General features: G+C 46.2%; 1 protein-coding gene across 2 annotated transcripts in view; it reads left to right on the forward strand.

Moving 5' to 3' along the window:
* CYFIP1 (cytoplasmic FMR1 interacting protein 1) overlaps nt 1-22,182 on the forward strand; it is a 517,233-nt gene that overhangs the window by 312,492 nt on the left and 182,559 nt on the right. For both annotated transcript variants that reach the window (XM_085622863.1, XM_085622862.1), the window contains exon 23: nt 1,308-1,395. In XM_085622863.1, the coding sequence (XP_085478989.1) occupies nt 1,308-1,395 (88 nt within the window). The remainder of the gene's footprint in view (nt 1-1,307; nt 1,396-22,182) is intronic.

The raw sequence follows: 22,182 nt of genomic DNA on the forward strand, positions 1-22,182 counted from the left end.
GTTACCACTGTTTTTTCCAAACCCGGACTCCGTAGCGGTGAGAGCTCTACACACCCTAGATGTAAAAAGAGCCCTGCTTTATTACATTGACAGAACCAAATAATTTCGCAAAACAACTGTTCGTAGCTTTCTCCCTGCCGCATAAGGGTAATCTCATCTCCAAGGCTGGGATTGCAAGGTGGATCATGAGATGTAGCCAAATATGCTACCAAAAAGCGAAATGCACATTAACAATTCCCCCTAGGGCGCATTCCACACGTAAACTAGGGGCCTCTATGGCATTCTTAGGGAACATTCCCCTAGAAGACATTTGTAAGGCAGCAACATGGTCTACAACACACACCTTCACTAAACACTATTGTGTTGACGTGCAAGCCAAGCAGCAAGCTTCTGTGGGCCAAGCTGTTCTTAAAATTCTCTTTCAAACTACTGCAACCGATACAGGTGACCACCGCTAGGGGAGATACTGCTGTACAGTCTATGCAAGTGTGAGATCTGCAGCTCATATGCCTCGAACGGAAAATGCTACTTACCAGTATGCATCTGTTCTTGGCATGTAGAGCTGCAGATCCTCACACACCCACCCAACTCCCGGGGACCTGTATCTGTTCCAGTTCTATCTTACTTAGATATACACACATGGACATCTTTTTCTTTCTACTAACTCCATTTCCCATCGTGGCGAAAAACAAGGATGGAGTCGATGCCCATGCGCACTATCGTCCAAGGGAGGAGTCCCCTATCTCGTGACAACAAAGACTTCTTCCAAGACAACAACAAGGTGCAAGCATCCAAGCCCAACATCTAATGCAAGTTTGAGGATCTGCAGCTCTACATGCCAAGAACAGATGCATACTGGTAAGTAGCATTTTCCTTTTGCTACCTCGAACAGGAGATTGCACTTTTTTACAACTGAGTTGATCTGCGGTCACGCTAATAGTTGTTGAGCCAGCAGGACTTCCAAGTTCTTGACAAAATAACTAGTTAGCAGAGAAGGACCTTGTACATTTGACCCAGCAAACAGAGAAGAGGTGAGGACACCACCGCTATCCAAAATCTCTTTTGCTGTCATTAAGGGCTAGATCACTGAAATACCTCTACTGATAGGTTTCAGTTACAGAGATGTTAATTCACTCGTTGCTTTTGCCTTCAGACATCCAATTGTTACATGTCTACTTAGAAGGAACGTCTCAATTCCTTGTTAAATAAAGCATCACATTTTCATCACTGGCAGTTATTCAAAATGTATCTTTTTCCATATTCTGTGTACATGATGATGTTCACATTTTATGCAATTTCTCCTTCAGATTTGTTCGAACTGTGCTGCCATTTTCTCAGGAGTTTCAAAGAGACAAGCAACCAAATGCACAGCCACAGTATCTTCATGGTTCAAAGGTCAGTGCTTTGTCCAAGTTCTCTCATTATTACTAAGTATGATGTTGTGAGAAGAGCTGTTATTTCCATCAGAAAGATATTCATTCTTTGTGTATAATTTCTATAGTCTCTGCACATGGCAGTAGTGCTGTCTAGTCTAGAAAGTGCAGTTGTAACCCAAGCATGCAAACACACTTTTGGTAGAATTGGGATACAAATGTTGCATGGCCCGACTGCCAACAGCTGTCAGTTGTGATGTCTCCCTCAAGTTCTACTTAAGCAGTGTCTTCTGGTTGACAGAATTTGACTGGAATTCTGAAAGCGATAAAGAAAGGCTATATGTGGGCAGTCTGGTATTTTGTCAGCAAGCTTGCAAATGGTTTCCTCTTGATTAGCCATTCTATTAATTAAAAAAAACATGAGTTGAACTCTGTTTTCTGTATCTTGAATCTTTTCGCGCACTGTTCGCTCCCCTGCCACTTTTTCTTTGTTTCACATACATTGGGTACAAATTTCACCCTCTGTTAATAAGTTAATTTGCATTGAACACAAATGTGAATCTTGAGAAGTACTCGACTATCTATCTTGTATATTTTCTTTGGTCGCTCTATGTCAATATTCATTTCCCCGTATTTGTTGTATTTGAGTTTTAATCTACATTACACCAACAAAAAATATAAAATAACCCAGAGGTTCAGACCGTACAAATGGAAATGTTAACCCCAGAGTGTCTGTTTAAGAGAAACCCTACAAGTACGATGACAGTGTTGTCTGCGACTTCCCAGAACTAATGAAAAGTAACCAGCAACCCCGTGACAGTGTAATAAGTGTATTTGTGTGCCAGCATCCATCATTCTGACCATTAAATTAAAAGAAAGGGTCACTGCCCTTCAGCTGTAAACATTGATTAGAAGAGAACATAAGTAACCATATCTGCTTCCTTGGGCCGCATAAGAGTCCTCCACACAGAGTGTGCATCAGAATTACCAAATTATGTGCAAAAATAAAATTATCAACATTTTCAACATAGTTACACCACTTTTTCCCCTCTACTGGCGATTGTTTGTTTCCTGTGGCACTGAAACATTTGAAAGCAGTGATGAAGGGAACATCTCTATACTGAGTCTATCATATACCATGTCACTTGATGGAATAATCCCTGGGTTTACCAGATGATCCACTGAACCCAGCAACTCACCACACATGTTACATTAACTGTAGCATCTTTTAGCAAATCGCATATCTTTGCAGTGCTAAAATACTTTCAGTACTATTTGTATTTTGTTGTTTTAACCATATTTTGCTTTATCAGTTCTGATAAGGTTGTGGTCGTTAATTTGGAGATTTGCTACTATAAAGGTGTGTCTCCAACAAATACATAAAACCTGTGAGATGTTAATTCAGTGTTTGGAACAAGTGCCATACAGTGACACACATATGACAATTTTCTTATGTTTTGGCCGGGAAAACGCAAAACATCTGACCATCTGCTTTACCCCAAACACTATTGTTAAGCATAAGTGTTTCTAATACTACTGATTTGTTTGTATTTGTTGCTTTACTATACCCTAGGTCTGTCATAAAAACAAAATTGTGTCAGCTAAGTTGTTATATAGATTTCAACTCTGAAAGGGTTGTGCTGGGAAAGCTTGTTAAATAGTGAGCTTCTGCTAGAAATGTGTTCAGAATATGTTTTCCTGCAGTTGTCATGTGTTTTTTCTCTGGTGAGCTCTGATCATTTCCAGGTTAAGGCTGTCCTGTTGGGCTTCGAATTCTCTCCAAAAGTAATCATTAATTGTTTTCTCTTTTTGGTGGTTTGCCTCAGAAGACCAAGCACGTATTGTTACCTTCCATAAAAGTACTTTAAGTCTTCATTAATTTTTGTAACTTTTATATTGCTGACAAATAGGTTACAAGTCTTTCAAGGGTATGAAGAGCCACATATAAAATTGGAGCATGTCTAGCAGTCCCGTTTCTGCCAGACTTTACTGGGGGTTCAAAAGAGTGGGCCACAAAACACATCAATCAACAAGAGATGTCGATGGTGTAACTGCCTCGGCCCAAGAATGGATAGGCTAATTTCATACTAAGAGGCACCAGTGAAACACAGACTGCTCAATAAGGTTGTTCGCCAAAAAGTTCATTTCTGGAGTCAAAATGCAAATACATCATCATCTGTCTGAAAACCATCTGGAGCTTGGTGATAAATACATGTGCAAGGCATATGAACTGTAGTTCGTATACTTGTGCATAGATCGCCATCTGATGTTGGGCTCGGATGTTAGCACTTTGTTTTTGACTTGGAAGAAGTTCTTTGTAGTCACGAGATAGGTGACTCCTCCTTAGGACCATAGTGCTCATGGGCATCGACTCCCCCCTCAGATTGTTTTTTTACGCCATCGGGTTCGGATGTAAACTGCTGCGCTCTGGGTCGGTGTCGTACTTGATTCCCCTTCGACGCACATTCCCTCACCGCTCAACAGTATTGTTTCGATCGCGATACCTTTCGACGCGGATCCAAAGTATTCATCAACTTTGATTCCGGTCGTTCACATGGGCCATTCGGCCCATCGACGCCATCAGGCCCATCGACGCAATCAGGCCCTGCTGTCAATGGAAAGAACTCCATTTAAAAAATGCCCCCTATGTGGTGCTAAATTCCTACACACTGATCTCCACGAGGTCTTTAACCTTTGCCTCTCTCCAGAACACGAGGAGAAAGACTGCGAGACCTGTGCCTCCTTCCGATCGAAAAAGACTATACGGGATCGCTGGGCTCAACGCCACGTAATGTCTTGACTAACAGCTTCGGCGCCGGACGACATCTTCGATGCAGGTCCCGAGGCTCCACAACAACGGCAACTGGAAGATGAGGACATCAGCGTCTCCGATGAAGACGACTCAGATGCCGAGGATCAAACCATTACTCCAGTGCAACGGACCGTGAGTACTGACCTTGACGCCCCTGCCCCAACTAAAACTCAACGTAAGGCTCCGGTAACACCTTCACCTTCGGGTTCAGGTTCACACCGGGATAATGCTTCTGATGCCCCGCCCTCTGGCTTGGCTCCGAAGCCCAAAGTAAAGGCTTCCGGCGACTCAGAACCACGTACCAGTACCGATAAACAATCCCCGGCACCGAAACAAAGGTCCAAAATAGATACAGTGCCACGCCACGACACGTCGGCACCGAAGACCACTTCGACGCCGAGCCTTTCGGCACTGAAACTCGCAGAGAACAAACCCTCGGACCCGAAGAAATCCCATAAAGCTTCGGAACCGAAGAAAAATTCGGACTCAAACTCCACCGAGGCATAAGGAGACCAAGACCCCTCCTAAAGCTACAGAGACTAAGTCAAAGCACCACTCTGAAATAAAATCCTCGATGCTGAAAAAAGATAAGGGCTCCGAAGAATTTTTTCACCCAGATCCACCGGGTCCACACAAAAAACTCTCCACATTGACCCGGTTACAGGTCAGATGACAGCATTGCCACCTAGGAAAATAAAATTGGACACTTCAGAAGCACCTGAGCTGCCTTTAAAAAGAAAGGACATGGCAGCTTCACCTCTTAGACCCTCCTCCCCCCCCCCCCCCCACCCCACCACTTCCAACGGTGCCACTTTCTACAGCACACTCTCCACTACCTCCTGCTTCACCACCACCACAGGATGATGAGGATGACTTGGGGGATGGAGATGGGGAGGGAGACTCACAAGGGGATGACAACCATGATGACACCCACAGTATTCCACCACCTGACCCCTGGGTGTATTATGACGAGGCCCCAGATATACCTGAGCCAGACTAATACCCATCTAAGCCATCCCCTCCAGACGGCATCATAGGTTTTGCGCAACTCACAGACAGAGCAGCCAAATACCATGGGGTAGAATTACACTCACCCCCTTCCGACGAAGATTTTCTGCTAGAGACTTTTACACAGACACAAAGGGCAACAAGTACTTTACGCATGCTCAAGGGCATGATTAAACATGCCCCTGATATATTTAAAGACCCTGTCAGGGCTAGGGTTCTCAACCCCAGAGTTGATAAAAAATATAAAGCAGCTCCAACTGATCCAGCTTGTATCAAGGGGCAGCTCCCTCTAGACTCTCTAGTGGTTTCAAATGCCCGTAAACGGGCGAACTCCCATACATCAGGTGATACCCCTTCGCCAGATAAAGAATCTAAATTACTGGACGCATCTGGTAAACGAATTGCGCTACAGGCAGCAAATTACTGGCGTATTGCTAATGCCCAAGCTTTACTAGCCAGGTATGATAGGGCACATTACGATGAGCTGGAAACATTAATGCAACATCTTCCAGAGCAATATAAGGCAAAAGCTAACGACCTTATACAAGAAGGAAAGCTCATTACTAATACATCAATTAAATGTGCTCTTGATGCAGCGGACACTGCATCTCGTGCCGTTAACACGAGTCTTTTACTGCGCAGGCACTCATGGCTGCGCATGTCTGGTTTTAAACAGGAAGTGCAGTCTCAACTTCTTAATCAGACTTTTGGTCAAGAGCACATATTCGGGCCTGCTGTAGACACATCTTTGGAAAAGATGAAAAAAGATACTGAGACAGCAAAATCTATGGGGGCCCTACAGTCACCAACAGCCTTTCGTCGCTCCTTTTATAGGGGCACCTCCAAAACCATTGGCACAGACAGCTCTTAGTCATACAAAAGCCCCACTCAATCTTCCTCTAGCAGAGGGTACTTTAGAGGGCGGTACAGAAGCAATAACACCAAGGGAAGAGGCCGCAGTAATAATACCCGCTTCTCCCCTGCCACAAAACAGTGACTTCCCACCGATTCCCCCCCGAACATTCCACTCCGGTCGGGGGAAGAGAATCACAGATCCTTACCTGTCTAGAATCCCATCACCACAGACAGGTGGGTGAGACAAATTATCCAGTATGATTACTGCCTGGAAATCACCTCCATTCCTCCACACATACCACCCAGACAGCGTCCCATGTCCAGGGAACATCTCAAGCTTCTAATACAAGAGGGTTCTCTCTCTCTTGCAAAAGCATGCAATAGAACCAGTTCCCATACACCATCAAGGTACAGGGGTGTACTCCCTTTACTTTCTCATTCAAAAAAAGGACGATTCTCTCAGGCCAATATTAGACCTCAGACCGTTAAACCTGTACATAGAATCCGACCACTTTCACATGGTCACTCTCCAATAGGTCCTCCCATTACTCCAACAAGGCGATTTCCTTGCCACCTAGGATCTCAAGGACGCCTACTTCCACATTCTATTCACCCTGCTCACAAGAAATATCTACGGTTTGCAGTAGACGGTCAGCACTAGCATTTCAAAGTGCTCCCCTTCAGGGTAACTACACCACCCAGGGTCTTCACAAAATATCTGAAAGACGCACGTTAGTGATAGATTCCTTACCTTAGAATATTCCCCAGGCGTCAGTCTGGATCCGGAAAGATTTCTGCTTAGCAGTACCCCTGCGTGCCAGTAGGTGGCACCGTGCGGCTCCGCGCCCGGACTGGCGCGCAGTTGCTGGAGGTCCGGCACTCCTCTCACTGCCGCTCCGGGTCTAGGGGCCGATCGCGGGACCCAAGCCGTCGCTCCTCGGACTCTAAGTCTTCACCTTCAGATTCCGGTAAGCGGCGCCATAAGAAGAAGTTGAAGAAGCGTGTTCGCTCTCCAACGTCCCCCCGTCGCTCCCCGGAGGCGGATGAGGGGGACAGGGGCTCCGCCCCTGCGGCTCCTCTGGAGCCTGGGAGTCCCGCGGTCTACCCGCTCTTCCCAGGTCCGTCGGCCACTCCCGAACAAATCTAAGAGTTTCTTGCTTCCATGGACCGCCTGTTTAGGCCTCGGACTTCTGCCGGCGCACCTTCGGGCCCCGCGGTCCCGTGTCCAGATCCTGTTGACCCGGCGGCGCCGGCCCTGGAGCCACTGAATCCAGCGCCCGTGGCTCCGGCGCCCCAAGGTGTAGCACCGCTGGCCCCGGCGCTGCACTTGGCTCTGGCCCCAGCGCCGCCCCTGGCTCCGCCATAGGTGCCGCACTGGGTGCCATTTATCCCACCCTTGCCCAGGTTCTCGGACCACTTCGTTCCGACCTGGGCTCCTCATTGGGATGCAGTTCCGGGTCGGCCCTGGCCGGCGCCGCTGGCCCCCTCTCCAGCTCCGGTCCTGCCGCCGCGGCCAGCTCCTTCTACCCCGGAGCCGGATGAGGACTGGGACGGCTCCGAGGACCCCCTTGCCTAGCAGTATGACTCCGAGCAGGATTGGGTGGATGACCTTCAAGATGCGGGTGAACTTGATGTGTCTTCTGACCCGGGGTTTGCCTCCCCTCCGCCTACTATGGAGGAGGGCGCTTCCTACACTATGGTGCTGCGTCGAGCTGCGGAGGCTCTCCATCTCGACCTCCCTATGGTGGCCCTTAAGACCAACCTCCTTACGAAGGTGCTCCAGACGGCGTCTACGTCGTCGGAGCCGCTGCTCCCTTTCAATGAGGTCCTTACCGAAGTCCTCTTGGGCACTTGGTTGCGGCCGGCCTCGGGGGGCACCAGTGGATAAGAAGGTCGCTAGGCGTCATCGCCCGGCGCCTGGTGACCCTGCCTTCTTGACCACTCACCCCACGCCTGAGAGCCTGGTCATTCAGGCCTCGACGTCGCAGAGTGCCTTTCCCACGGCTCCGCCGGATAAGGACTCTAAGAAGCTGGACCAATATGGCAAGAGGTTGTTCTCCTCGACCAGCTTGGGGTTGCGGTTGGTTAATACCACCTGCTTGTTGGGCCGTTACTCCCACGCCGTGTGGGATACGGTAGCAGAGGTCCTGCCTCAGTGTTCTGAAGAGGTCCGGGCCGTTCTTTCCCAAGAGATTGCGGAGGGCAAGGATGCGGCAAAGTTTGCCATCAGGTGTGGTCTGGACACTGCTGATTCCTTGGGCAGGGCGATTTCCACGAGTGTGGCGTTACGGCGTCATGCCTGTTTACGGTCTACTGGGTTCTCGCTTGATGTCCAGAGCTCACTTATGGACATGCCTTTTGATGGCTCTTGCCTCTTTGGCGACAAGGCGGACAGTGCCCTGGAGCGCTTTAAGGACTCACGGGCTATGGCTAAGTAGTTTTTGGGTCTTTCCGCTAAGAGCCCTGCCACGCCTGGGTTTCGTTCCTTTCGTGGCCAGGGTAAGTCGCGCTCCTCCGCAAAGCCTGTGGAGAATCTGACTCAGCGTGGCCGGGGCTTCCGCAGAGGCGGGTCTTGTAACCAGTGGGCGGGGCAGTCCACCTCCTCACCCACTGCTTCCACCTCCAAGCCTTCCTAATCCGAGCTTCAGTGGGCAACCCATGCCGGTTGGAGGCAGGGTCCGTCACCACCTCCACCACTGGCGCGGTATCACTTGGGACAAGTGGGTGCTGCAGCTAATCTGCCAAGGTTACTCGCTCCCTTTTCTGTCCTCCCCTCCAGCCATGCCACCTCGGTACCACCGCATGCCGGGGGATCATTTGGCTCTTCTCCGTCAGGAAGTCACAGCCCTCCTGGCCAAGGGAGCCATCGAGTACGTTCTCGATCAGGAAGTAGGGAGTGGTTGCTATTCCCACTACTTTCCGGTCCCCAAGTAGGACAAGGGGGCCCCATCTTGGACGTCAATCGCTTCCTCTGGAAGGAGGAGTTCAAGATGCTGACTCTGGCTCTGGTCCTGTCTGCCCTGGACCCTGGAAACTGGATGGCAACGTTGGACTTGCAGGACGCTTATTTTCACATTCCCGTCCTGCTGGCCCACCGGCGTTACCTGCGGTTCACTGTAGGCCAGGAGCATTTTCAGTTTGCCGTGCTCCCCTTTGGCCTTACCAGCGCCCCTCGGGTGTTCATGATGGCGATGGCGGTGGTCGCAGCTCATCTGCGCAGGTCAGGGGTGTCAGTCTTCCCCTACCTCGACGACTGGCTGTTGAAGGCGAGTTCGCCCGAGGCAGTTGTTTCCCACCTCCAGACTACGGCATACCTCCTGCATCTGCTGGGGTTCTCCATCAATGTGCCGAAGTCGCACCTGAGTCCCTCTCAGAAGCTCCCTTTCATCGGAGTGGTTCTGGATTCGACGCTGTTTCGGGTTTATCCTCCCGAACAGCGAGTCTGGGATATTCAGGCTCTGGTTCCGCTCTTTCAGCCTCTATCCCGGCTTTCAGTCAGGATGACCCTCCGGCTTCTGGGCCTGATGGCCTCCTGCTGGTGCCGCATGCCAGATGGCATATGCAGGCTCTGCAGTGGGACATGAAGATCCAGTGGGCGCAGCATCAGGGCAACCTGTCCGATCATGTCCAGATCTCGGAGGGCACTGCACGGCAATTGCAGTGGCGGCTCACGAATCGCGATTGAGCCAATGGCAGATCCCTCTCCTTTCCCCAACCGGAGCACACCGTAGTGACTGATGCGTCCCTCCTGGGTTGGGGAGGCCATATGGGAGAGGCGGAGATCAGAGGCCTCTGGTCTCCGGCGGAGTCCCGGCTCCATATCAACCTTCTGGAGCTGCGGGCGATCCGGCTTGCACTGAAGGCATTCCTTCCCTCTGTCCAGGGAAATGTAGTGCAGGTGTTCACGGACAACACCACTGCCATGTGGTATTGCAACAAACGGGGCGGGGTGGGGTCGTAAACCCTATGTCAGGAGGCTCTGCGCCTCTGGACGTGGCTGGTTCTCTGAACGCCAGGGTGGACGAACTCAGCCGCCGGTGCATGGTGGATCACGAGTGGCGTCTGCACTTGAACGTGGCGCAAAGTCTCTTTCTGCGATGGGGAGAGCCTTGGTTAGATCTATTTGTCACCGAAGAGAACGCGCAATGTCATCAGTTCTGCATGTTGCAATTTCCAAGGCGCCACTCGCTCGGAGACGCTTTTCGTCTCGAGTGGAGCTGCGGTCTGTTGTACGCCTTTCCGCCTATACCACTTCTGCCCAGAGTGCTGAAGAAGATCAGGCGTGACCGGGCCGAAGTAATTCTCGTGGCTCCGGACTGGGCTAGAAGAGTATGGTATCCCGAGCTACTCAGTATGAGCATCCATCCCCCGATCCGTCTTCCTCTTCAGGAGGATGTTCTGTCGCAGCAACAGGGGGCGGTCCTCCACCCGAACCTGCCCAGCCTCCACCTCCTTGCTTGGACATTGAGCAGTGACAGTTGACACCTTTCGATCTTCCTCCCGAAGTCTGTGATGTCATCCTGGCAGCCAGGCGTCCCTCCACTAAAACGGTGTCCGTCTGTAGGTGGAACAGATTTGTGGCATGGTGCACAGCTAAGACTGTGGATCCCCTTTCTGCCCCTCTTTCTGAGGTTCTTCTGTTCCTTCTCTCTTTGGCCCAGCAGGGCTCTGCTCTGGGCATTGTTAAAGGTGATCTTTCGGCCATCTCTTCCTTTCTACGGCTTCCAGATCAGCCTTCTCTTTTTAAGTCCCCGGTTGTTAACCATTTTCTTAAGGGCATTACGCATACGTTCCCACCTGTGCCCTTCATAATGCCTTAGTGGGACTTGAATCTTGTCTTGACTTTTCTGATGTGCGCTCCCTTTGAGCCCCTTAATAACTGTCCCTTACGTCTTCTTACTCTCAAGACAGCTTTCCTGGTAGCTATCACCTCTGCCAGGAGAGTGAGTGAGCTCCAGGCTCTTTCTTCCAAATCTCCTTTTCTTTCTGTTCATCCGGAAAAGGTGGGTCTGAGGACACGTCCTTCTTTCTTGCCAAATGTTGTCACGCCCTTCCACATCGGGCAGACCATCACTTTGCCCACCTTTTTTCCGCCTCCGCATCCTTCAAGGGAAGAGGAGCGGCTCCACCGTCTGGACCCAAAACGTGAATGTGTGCACCCCACACACAAAACAATCCAACTGTTGCACAACTTAGGATTCACAATAAACCTCACCGAGTCAAATCTTCCACCGTCCCACACCCAACAGTATCTGGGCGCCACAATAGATACTTCTAAAGCCCTTGCATACCCCAATCCAGTCAGGATAGCAACCATGCATACTCTCATAATGAGGTATCAACCTCAACACTTGCTACCAGCTCGACTGTTTATGCAACTAATAGGAATGATGGCCTCTTGCATTTTAATTGTACCTCATGCAAGACTCCAAATGCGTCCCTTACAGGAGTGTCTCGCACGTCAGTGGAACCAGGCTCAAGGTCAGCATACAGAGCTGGTGTTGGTAAACAGCCGCACACATCGCTCTCTGCAGTGGTGGAACACACAAAACCTTTCCAAAGGGCGGTGATCCTAGACCCTGTTCCACAGATAGTGCTCACAACAGACGCATCGCTCACTGGCTGGGGAGCCCATCTCATAAACCACACCATTCAGGGTATGTGGACCCATCAGCAAAAACAGCTCCACATCAATCACCTCAAATTACTGGCAATTTTTCTTGCACTAAAATTATTCCAAGTACACCTCATACGAAAAGCTGTCCTCGTCCGCACGGACAATGACAGCAATGTATTATATACAAAAACAGGGGGTGGAGACACACTCTCTACAGCTTTCACGCCTAGCACAAAGCATATGGAGATAGGCCATTCCTCAAAAAATATACCTCCTAGCAGAACATCTTCCAGGAGAGCACAATCGGATTGCGGATCTGCTCAGTCGTCAGAGACAGCAGGTCCACAAGTTCTTCATCGGTTTTTTCATATGTGGGGCCAAACAGACGTAGACTTGTTCGCCACGCATTTAAACTCAAAATGCCCAAGCTTCGCCTCCAGGTATCCACACCCATGGTCCAAAGGCAATGCTGTATGGATGATTTGGTCAGGCAGATTTGCGTACGCTTTTCCGCCTCAACCGCTCATTCCCTTAAGGGTGCGCAAGCTCAAACAGTCTATCACAATGATCCTGGTTGCTCCCACATGGGCACGACAACCATGGTTCACAACCCTGTTGGAACTCTCAGTAGTTCCACATCACAAGCTACACCTGTCTCCAAAGCTCCTCACACAGAACCATGGAGAAATAAGACATCCAAATCCAGCTCAACTGAACCTAGCGATCTGGCTCCTGAAATCTTAGAGTTTGGTTACCTCAACCTCCCGCCAGACTGCATGAATAATATTAAAGAAGCTAGGCGCCCTACCACTAGAGCGTGCTATGTGGCTAAATGGAAAAGATTTGTTATTTACTGTAATAAAAACGTAATCAATCCACTAGATGCCGCAATCCAAAACATTGTGTTACTTCCTGCATCTACATAAATGTAATCTGGCATATACATCTATACGATTACATCTTCCCGCCATCGCCGCTTACTTACAAAACAGACAACACTTTGGGTACCTGCCATCAAAGCATTCATGGGAGGTCTTAAAAGGATAATTCCTCCTAGAATTCCACCTTCTCCTCAGTGGAACCTCAACATTGTCCTTACCAGGCTCATGGGTCCCCCTTTTGAACCTTTGCATAAATGTGAGTTACAATTTCTCACATGGAAAGTAGCCTTTCTTATTGCAATCACATCTCTCAGGAGAGTTAGTGAGCTCCAGGCATTAACCATACAAGATCCGTTTTTGCAAAAACATCACAATAAAGTGGTTCTTAGGACAAACCCCAAATTCTTACCAAAAGTAGTTTCTACTTTCTATCTTAACCAGTCTGTTGAGCTTCCAGTCTTTTTCCCTCAACCAGACTCAGTAGCAGAACGGGCTCTTCATACACTTGACGTCAAAAGAGCTATCCGTTACTACATTGAAAGGACAAAAAACGTATAGAAAAACTAAACAACTTTTTGTATCTTTCTCACCACCACATAAAGGCAATCCTATATCAAAAGCTGGAATTGCCAGGTGGATCGTTAAAAGCATTCAGATTTTCTACCAAAAAGCAAAGCGCACATTAAGAAATTTCCCCTAGAGCGCATTCTACACGCAAACTAGGAGCCTCTATGGCATTTTTAGGAAACATTTTCCTAGATGACATCTGCAAAGCAGCAACTTGGGCTACACCACACACTTTCACAAAACACTATTGTGTAGATGTGCAAGCTAAACAACAAGCTAGCGTGGGCCAAAATTAAGAACACTGTTTCAAACCACTGCAACAGATACAGGTAGCCACTACTAGGGCGGTAACTGCTGAATAGTCTATGCACAAGTATACGATCTACAGCTCATATGCCTCGAACGGAAAATGCTACTTACTAGTATGCATCTGTTCTTGGAATGTAGAGCTGTAGATCCGTATATGCCTCCCCGGATACTTGTATCTGTTCCAGTACCATCTTACTTACATACATCACACATGGACATCTTTCTGTTTCTCACAAACTCCACCATCACCCTCTAATGGCGAAAAACAATCTGAGGTTGGAGTCGATGCCCATGCGCACTATGGTCCTAAGGAGGAGTCACCTATCTCGTGACTACAAAGAACTTCTTCCGAAACAAAAACAAAGTGCTAACAACCGAGCCCAACACCAGATGGCGATCTATGCACAAGTTTACGGATCTACAGCTCTACATGCCAAGAACAGATGCATACTGGTAAGTAGCATTTTCCTTTACCCGTATAGATTTACATTAATGATCCCTAGTGTTAGTGAATTTAACCTGAACCTGACATAATATCATTAGCCTGGCCATAAAAGTAAGAGTGGCCTCTGCCCAGTATAAAATGTTAACAATTTGTGTTTTCTACTCGCCTTTCATCTTTACTACAGCCCACAAATTTAGTGCGGATCTCCAGAAATCTAATTTCAAATTGGTGCTCCTACAGAGATTAGTCTGACTTCCCAAACATCACGTTGAACTCACATGGGAACTGGGCAGGTCCCTGTTGGGGTGTTCTCTCATGGCCTGTGCGGGCTCACAAAAGGAAATCTAAAGACTACAAAGAACTCAAAATGAAGTCACCAGATTATGTTTTATTCTGAAGAGATCTAACTACCTAACCATTGATCAGACATCCCTTCTGCTGTTTTTCGTGGCACACAGAATAGACATAAAAAAGCATTCATTGAGATTCTCACTAAACATCAAAAATACAACTCCACTGTGATTTGTCAGCTCAAGATAATTCACTGTTCAGAGGCCAGAGAAGTTGGATGCCTTCTTATGTAATCGGTGACATGTCTGAAACACTGTCCTTTTAGATTTGGCAAACTTATTGTATTCTATACATACTGTAAAATGATTGGTTCTGCCTCCTGCAGCCATAGGCTTCTTTGGCTCCAAAACGTTCAGCTATTGTCTTGAGAAATTGTCAATCACATCTTGGACCAGCCCACAGGAGGATTTTAGTCTCTACTTTTTATTGAAATGCAAAGAGACTATTTTGCATCTGAAAAGTACATTTTGCCATTACATTTAATTCTTTCTGATCCTGGTATTGGATAAGCCGTTCAAAGAAAACTCAGAGCAACTCCTTTCATAAAAATAATCATAATAATTATGTTGTCTACTGCAGCAGGAATATTTTCATTGCTTTTTCAGAATTTCAGTCCTATTAGCTTCACCAATCGTTGTTCATATAAGTATGCAGCACTCAAATGTTTTTTATTCTAGGTTTTTCTATTTTCGGTAGTAAAATACTTGTTGAAAACAGGAAAAAGCAAAACAAATCAACTTAGGTCAATGACATATAGTAATTACCATCTTCAACATTCATAGTTAGACTGAATAGCATTTTCACGTGCAATATTTGTCCATATTTGGAAAAGACAAGGGGGGGGGGGGGGGGGGGGGGGGGTCAAACGTGTTTTTTTTTTTTTAATTGTTAACAGTGCCCCAAAATGTCCTTCCACAGGCATACTAGCAACCCTGGTTAGCCCACCTCTCTTGGGGCAACACCCACATATCTTCCAACTGAGCATCTGTAAGCATACTTCTTCAATTTAAGATAGTTGTGGATGCCTCGTTCACTCAGTTATGTCCTGAGTGATCCCCTTATCTCCTTGCTTTATACTGCTGTGCATTACATAGGTTTCCGCTCTGTCACTGCTCACTATCATATCCAATCTTTCATTCAGGGTGTTGGCCCCTATAGCAATGCTGTAGTAATTATTTTGCCAGCAGCAAGGCTAGCGCCATCAACCTTCTATTCCATTGTGACAAACTGCAAACATATCTTAACCGCACCACTGGCTGCAAATGTGCTGATTCATAGTCATTCATCTTTGATAGGCAATTCATAATCTGCTCCAAAAAGTGTCACATTTCTGGGCAGATCCAAGCCACATTTAGGAAACTTACTGCTGGTGCATGACTTCTCATTCTGAGCAAATCATAAGGTCTATTGATGTAGCATGGCAAATGTGAAATAAGTATGATTTTTAGACTTGGTGTACTAACTTTTGTCTGCGATTTATAGAAACCAGTGCTATCTGCAACCAACGCTTGTCAGCCAGTTCACCCCCCAGATCCAGCTCCCACATATGTCTACTATTAAGGGTTACATCTAACTTAAAATTCATCATCATGCCATAAAGTTTTGACACCCATGATCTAGTATCTTGCAATTGTATTATGTGGGTAAATGAGGTGCATTCCATGTCCACCGGCTCATCTTGGAATGTAGTGTACTCTGCTAGCAATGTGAGCTTTCGTCGAAAATATCTGATCAGTTCTACCAAACAAGCTGCGACTTCCTCCCTATAATAGTCCGGTTTCGGGAAATGTTTGTCTCTATATAGGTCCACCACCTCGATAGGTCCAGCTACTTTCACAGACATCTTATCTTTCAAAAACACTACAACAGTTCGTGAGAAGAGATTAATAAAACTCAACGATACTGCATGGGGGGTATAGTTTGCTCTGTTCCTCCCACTTTCCTAACTTTTCCATGCACAGTATGTTGTAGCTGCCGACTTGACCAGTGTATCCTGTCTTTTCATTCTAAAAGTTGAGACTGCCTAAAGTGTGCCATGCTTCTCCTGCTCCACCCCTATTATGTGGGCAGTGCTGAGGATGGATGGAACCAGCGTGTGCCACAGTGAGCTTAAGCCACATAAAACTACTGCTCCAAGTCTGAGACTGCAAAGCCGCCCCTGTTATGAGGAAGGGTCAGTGATTCCCAGTGTATCTGTGGTTGTGTGCTAAAATAGATCAAACTAAATAACATCAAACACAAACTGGAAAAGAAAGATGTGTTCAGATGGATCTGAATATTTACCAATAAGTACCATTTTGATGATCCTAATTCTTACTACTGTTGATACTGAAAGTTTAATCCAGTGTTCCACCTGCCCGGAGAGCTTCTCCACTACTGTCTAGTCAAGCTAATTCAAGTAAAACTTTATACGATAGCTTTTTCAGACAATCATAAAAGTACATAAAAACTCACAACTTGTTACACAGCAAATTTGATAAAAGATAACATTATTTTGCAATTAATTATAAAAACATTCAATTAAGTGACTATCCCTAACTCATTGCATTGGTTATATTACTATGCGTTTCCTGTACAAAAGTGCTTTTTTTAAGAACATTGCTACCCTCCAGGCTATGTGTTCGTTTTCCAGGAATTGTAGTACTGTAAATGCAGTGCAACATTGCCTAATCCCCAAAAATTTTAGAATTTTAACGATCCACGGTTTTCTGAAATCAATATAGAATCTACAAAATAGAACAACATGAATGGTGGATTGTTCTGAATGGTTATCACAGGGACACAGCTGCAACTCTTGTGACCAATCATTCATTTTTGGAAAACTTACAAGTTTGTGAAAGATCCCAAGTCTGAATCTGGTCAGTAAAAACCTGTCATAGACACCCGGTACTATCATTAAATAAGGTTGAAGATAAAAAGTGGTTAAAATCGTTTGATTATACTGTACAGTGGGTTTAGTGATCTCTGCCGAGACTCTAATAGTATTTAATAGCAGCAGGCCCTCTTTTTTTAAACTCTTTCATCGCAATGGTCAGCATAGTGCTGGGATCGGTAAAATATTCTAAGTGGCCTAGGTCACGCATAAAATCTTGGACATACCTTAACCAGGGGATGGTTAAAGCCCCCTCCAATTTCAGACTATCCAATAAAATGCCCTGGTTAAGCGTATTTTTTACCGATGTCCAGATCCATAAGAGGATAGACTCCATTTTTATGAGGTCAGCAATGTGTGGTACGCCCATCTCGGAATGGCAGACCTACGATGATTTACTGCTCAGTACTGCCAAGATATAACGTAAAAACGCATTTTCCACTTTTTGTAGGGGGTGTACATCAACAAAACCCCATATCCCTGCCCCATATATGGCCGTGGAAATACATTTAGTCTTCTAAATCTGGATGAGCTCAACTGGCAGCCTCCTACCCATCTTTCTTGAGAAATTAGCAAGGGCTGCTGTAGTTTTTGAAAAAGCCAATTTTTTTTGTTAACCCTGCTTGTGCCCAATGACCGTTCTGACCAAAGAGTATACCGAGATAAGAGAATCTCTTAGTAAACCCTATCTTCTGCTCATCAATTTACATTTTCCTACACCTCTGACTGCCTTGACCACACCTCATTATAAAAGTTTTCGAGGTGTTCACCCTAAGGCCAAGGTTGCTCATAAAGGCTGCAAAGCTATTTAGAACCTTTTGCAGTCCCACTTGAGTGCGTGACATCAGAACTGCGTCATCCGCATATAGAAGAGCAGGTATTGGACGTCCTGCTATCTGGGGAAGGTCTTGGCAATCTTTGATCAGTGCTTCACCCAGACCAAAGAAAGGGGGCTAGCCCACAGCCTTGCCTAACCCCGCTCCTTATTGGGAACGGGGTAGTGCACTCACCATTAATACCATATTGCACACTCGCCTTTGCACCACTGTTTATCCGCCTAAGGTAAAGGATAATTTGCGATTCCACTCCCATATCCTCGAGAATCTCCCATAGCTTGCTGTGCATAACACAGTCGAAAGCTGCTGTGAGATCCACAAAAGCTAAAAACAGCCTACCCTTCTTCACCCTTGTATACTTCCCTATAATACTATTTAATCTCTGATAGAACCTTATTATCCTCGGCCCATTCTTGTAGTCGTTCTAAGATAATTCGTCCTACCACTTTTATCAGGGTGTCCAATAACAAAATCGGCCTATAGCATCCAGGGTCCTGGCGATCCCCTTTTTTGAAAATTGGGACTATGATCGATTCTGCCCAGGTTGTCAAGAAAGGGGAGGAACAGCTTGCAGTGGTTACCTGGGTTATAAGCGGTCCCCATAGGGTCACATTTGACTTGTATACTTGTATAGGTCTACAGGGACCCCCTCCAGCCCAGGGGACTTGCCACCCCTACTTGCTAATATAGCACGATTTACTTTGTCCAGTGTAAACTGGAGATCTATATGGTGAGTCAAGGGTGACAGAGCAACATCCCCATAATTTTGAGTATCTGGCGATTCAACTCTCCCCTCGCCATTATACACCGTGGAGAAATGCTGGATCCATTGTTCTTCTGTTATGGCTATATCTATTGTCGGCACTCCTCCAGAGGTTAAAAAGGGTACTTTCACTGCTTTCCAGAAAGCTGAGCTATCTTTTGATAACGAGGCCTCATGCAGGGATGCCCATGCTTAATTTCTCAGGGATGCTTTTCGTTCTTTAAGTGCTTGCCTTTAAGCCCCTCTAGCCTGTCTGACATTGCTTGGGTTTCTAGGGGTCTTATGTAATTCATGCTTTAGGTTGGCATATGCTCGTGTGCACTTCGAATCAAACCACCCCTGTCGTTTCCCTTTATTGCAATTCTGTACAAACAGGGCCTCCTTTATTGCTACCGAGATTTCTTGTAATGAGAATAAAACACTATTGTATTAAGCTGTTTCATTCAAACAAACATCAAAATCTGGTTTGCATTTAGTTATCACTTGTTTTGTGATGTCTAAGGGATCCACCTTCGACCAGCTGAGAGAGTAATTGTTAGTCCTGTTAATTATTAGATTTTGTAAGACCTGGACAGTTTCATCCCGTTTTCTAGATGATCTTTCCGGCAATAGGACAGAAATGCTCAATGGAAAATGCTCACTCATTGAGTTGTCATGTGTGGTAAAAGATTGAAATCTACTTGCATGGCTATTTGACACCAATATGTAGTCTATAGTGGTAAAGAAACCTCTACCATTAAAAGTGTAGCTCATCGGAACGGGTGTAGCACATAACTCATTTGCAAATCCCAAGTCAAGGACAAACCGCACTTCATTATACAATTCCCCCAATTTTACATGTTGAAAATGGGTATTACTAATCCTGTCCTCATTTATGATTCCACACAATTTACCATCCTCATTTGAGCATAAGGCACAATTAAAATCCCTCCCAAAATTAAGAATCTATCCTTAGTATTTTCATTGTACAAAGATCTCAGATCATTGCCCAGTCTATTCACAACTACCCCAATTTGGTCCGAGGGAATATTATTGTAGAAGTTTGTCAACGTAATGCAGTGCTTCATATCCACGTGGATTTTGATCAGATGGTAATAAATCTCTTCTGAATACATCTCTATTTCTGTTACATTCAACCTGTTGGAGATGTAGGTGCAAAGTCTTCCCTTTGCCCTTTCACGAACTACCTCCACGGCTGGGGTGTGAAAGGTTTCATAACCGTTAATATGCATTATGTCCTTTACCCAGGTTTCCTGAAAACACATTATATCGAAATTTACTATAAAATTACCCCATAAAGGGTTGGTTAGTTTAGAACATAAACCTGAAATGTTCCAGAAAACGAGGTTACAGGAGACGCTATCGACGTTACCTGAAGGTTTTATTAAGTCAAAATTATTATGAGATGTATCAGTTGTTAATTGGACTCTGATTTGAGCTTGTGGATATCATGGGTTGAGGGGACACATTCTGATTACTGGCACACACTGACTCTTCTCTCCTCTCGGTAACAGCTGATGATAAGAGGTAGTTATTTATATCTTTTTACGTATAGTCTACAGTTGTTTTCATATTGGGCAGTTTATCAGTACTATAGTCACTAGGGTCATATTTATGAATCTGGCAAGTGTCACTAGAATAAAATAGTCAGTCTATGTGTGTTTTCTAAGGTGTTAAATGTGTCAAAACGATTACTAACAAGGACCCTATATCTATACTGCAGGTTACCTGAATGGCTCTCCTCCAGAGGTTTATTCCCAAAAACTCTTAGTGGTTGGTAAAAATACCCTAATGGTGAGATGTTAATTTCCTGGGCCATAATGAACTGGCTGCCCGCCCTATCAAGGATGGATTGTATCAAGTTCGGGGACCTGAAGGTCCAAACCACACAGTCACCTTCTACAAGCTTGTTTGTTTTACCGACCCATCCTATTCTTCTACCCATTTTGAACTCCTAGAAGAGAATATTAGTTAAACCTATTCTAGCGCTCAAGAAGTGTAATGACTTATTCCTCAGGGTTGTCCAGTGTTCAGGGACATGGAGAGGTAAGGGGGGACATTTGCCAGCACAATCGTGTAAGGTGTTGCTTCTGGCGGAAGATGCAGGGTCTGGTTTGGGTTTATAATGTGCCTTGGGTTAGACCTTCGAGAGTTCTGAGTGTTCAGATCTCTCCCTGCTTCTCCTAGCTTAGGTATCCTTGTATGTGTTGTGGCCCTGTTATAAGTGTTAGCAACCTGTGTGCCTGCAGTGACCGGGCCCACTATGCCACGTAAGTGCCCTGAGTATTCTGAGGATAAAGATGCTGCAGGTTGTTGGGGGGTCGAGCTAGGGCTAACGCTTCGGCAGTGCTGCCATAAGTAGTTACATAGGGTACTTGTCCACTCTCAAAGTTAGTTATAGGTGGACTTACCCCAATTCCCGGCCCCCCATTTACCTGAAGATTAGGTTCTCTACCAAGATGCGGGCAAATATTTGTAACCAGCCCCTCCAATTTGGTGAGTCTCATCAATTCACGATAATTTCTGTGACAGTGGACCAATTAGAACCGATACCATAGTCTCAAGTCTCTTCCAGAAATCCTCCTCGTTTGACCGTGGGGGTAGTCTAGCGGTTTCATTTGTCTTCAAAGTTAAAGAGACCCCTTGTTCACAGGTTCTATCACCAGTTATAGTTTCGCATCTCGTTGCCTTTGGTGATTTTTGTTTTTGTTTCCAGGGCCCCTGGCCCTTTCTTTTTTTGGATGGCAGCTCACTGTTACTGTCCTGCCTTGTTTTGGCCTTTTGGCCCCTAGTGGTTATATTTATCCTGTTAGCTAACTCGGGGGGGGGGGGGGGGGGGGGAGATTTCAAGATCTGACCCCAATTGTTGTAATTGTCTTACTTGGGGGTAGGGTCTTGTGAACTATTTACGTGTGCGGACGATTTCTGAGTTATCCGAGGTTCTAGCGAGAGCTGACGCTCTGTTAACTCCATCTTGTGTATGAGGGCTGACTCCGCCCTCAGAAGAAATGCGTCAACTGTCCCCACAACTCGCGGGGCCCGCTGATCGTTGGCAGACTTGCGTTTGCTCATTTCATTTTAACACCCCTTAGTAGTAATAAAACAAAATGAAAGCAAGTTGTAAAGTACCTTGGTCAAATGATGCACATAAAGTCCAGAGTCCAGATGTTAAGGGGGTGGCCTAGCCTGGCCTCCTCCGGTCTCGGACGGGCGCAGACCACCCGTGACCCAGCCCCACCCTGAAAGTGACAGCTAGAGCTGCAAATAATTGCCACCCAAATGTTCTGATGTCAGTTCCTTTTTTCCGCACCTTCATGCGCAGATCTTGGGCTAGCTTCTAACTTTTTCTTATCAGTAAGCAAGTTTTATTTTTGAAACATTATTTTCCAGTGTGCAAGGAAATGTCTCCTAAAACTACAGAATTTAAGGCTTGTAGAGACGGTCACAAGCTGATATCTGTGAAAGATTCCCACGAGGTATGTTGCTGGTGTAA

The sequence above is a fragment of the Triturus cristatus genome, chromosome 8, assembly GCF_964204655.1.
Source record: "Triturus cristatus chromosome 8, aTriCri1.1, whole genome shotgun sequence".
Classification (NCBI taxonomy): Eukaryota; Metazoa; Chordata; class Amphibia; order Caudata; family Salamandridae; genus Triturus; species Triturus cristatus.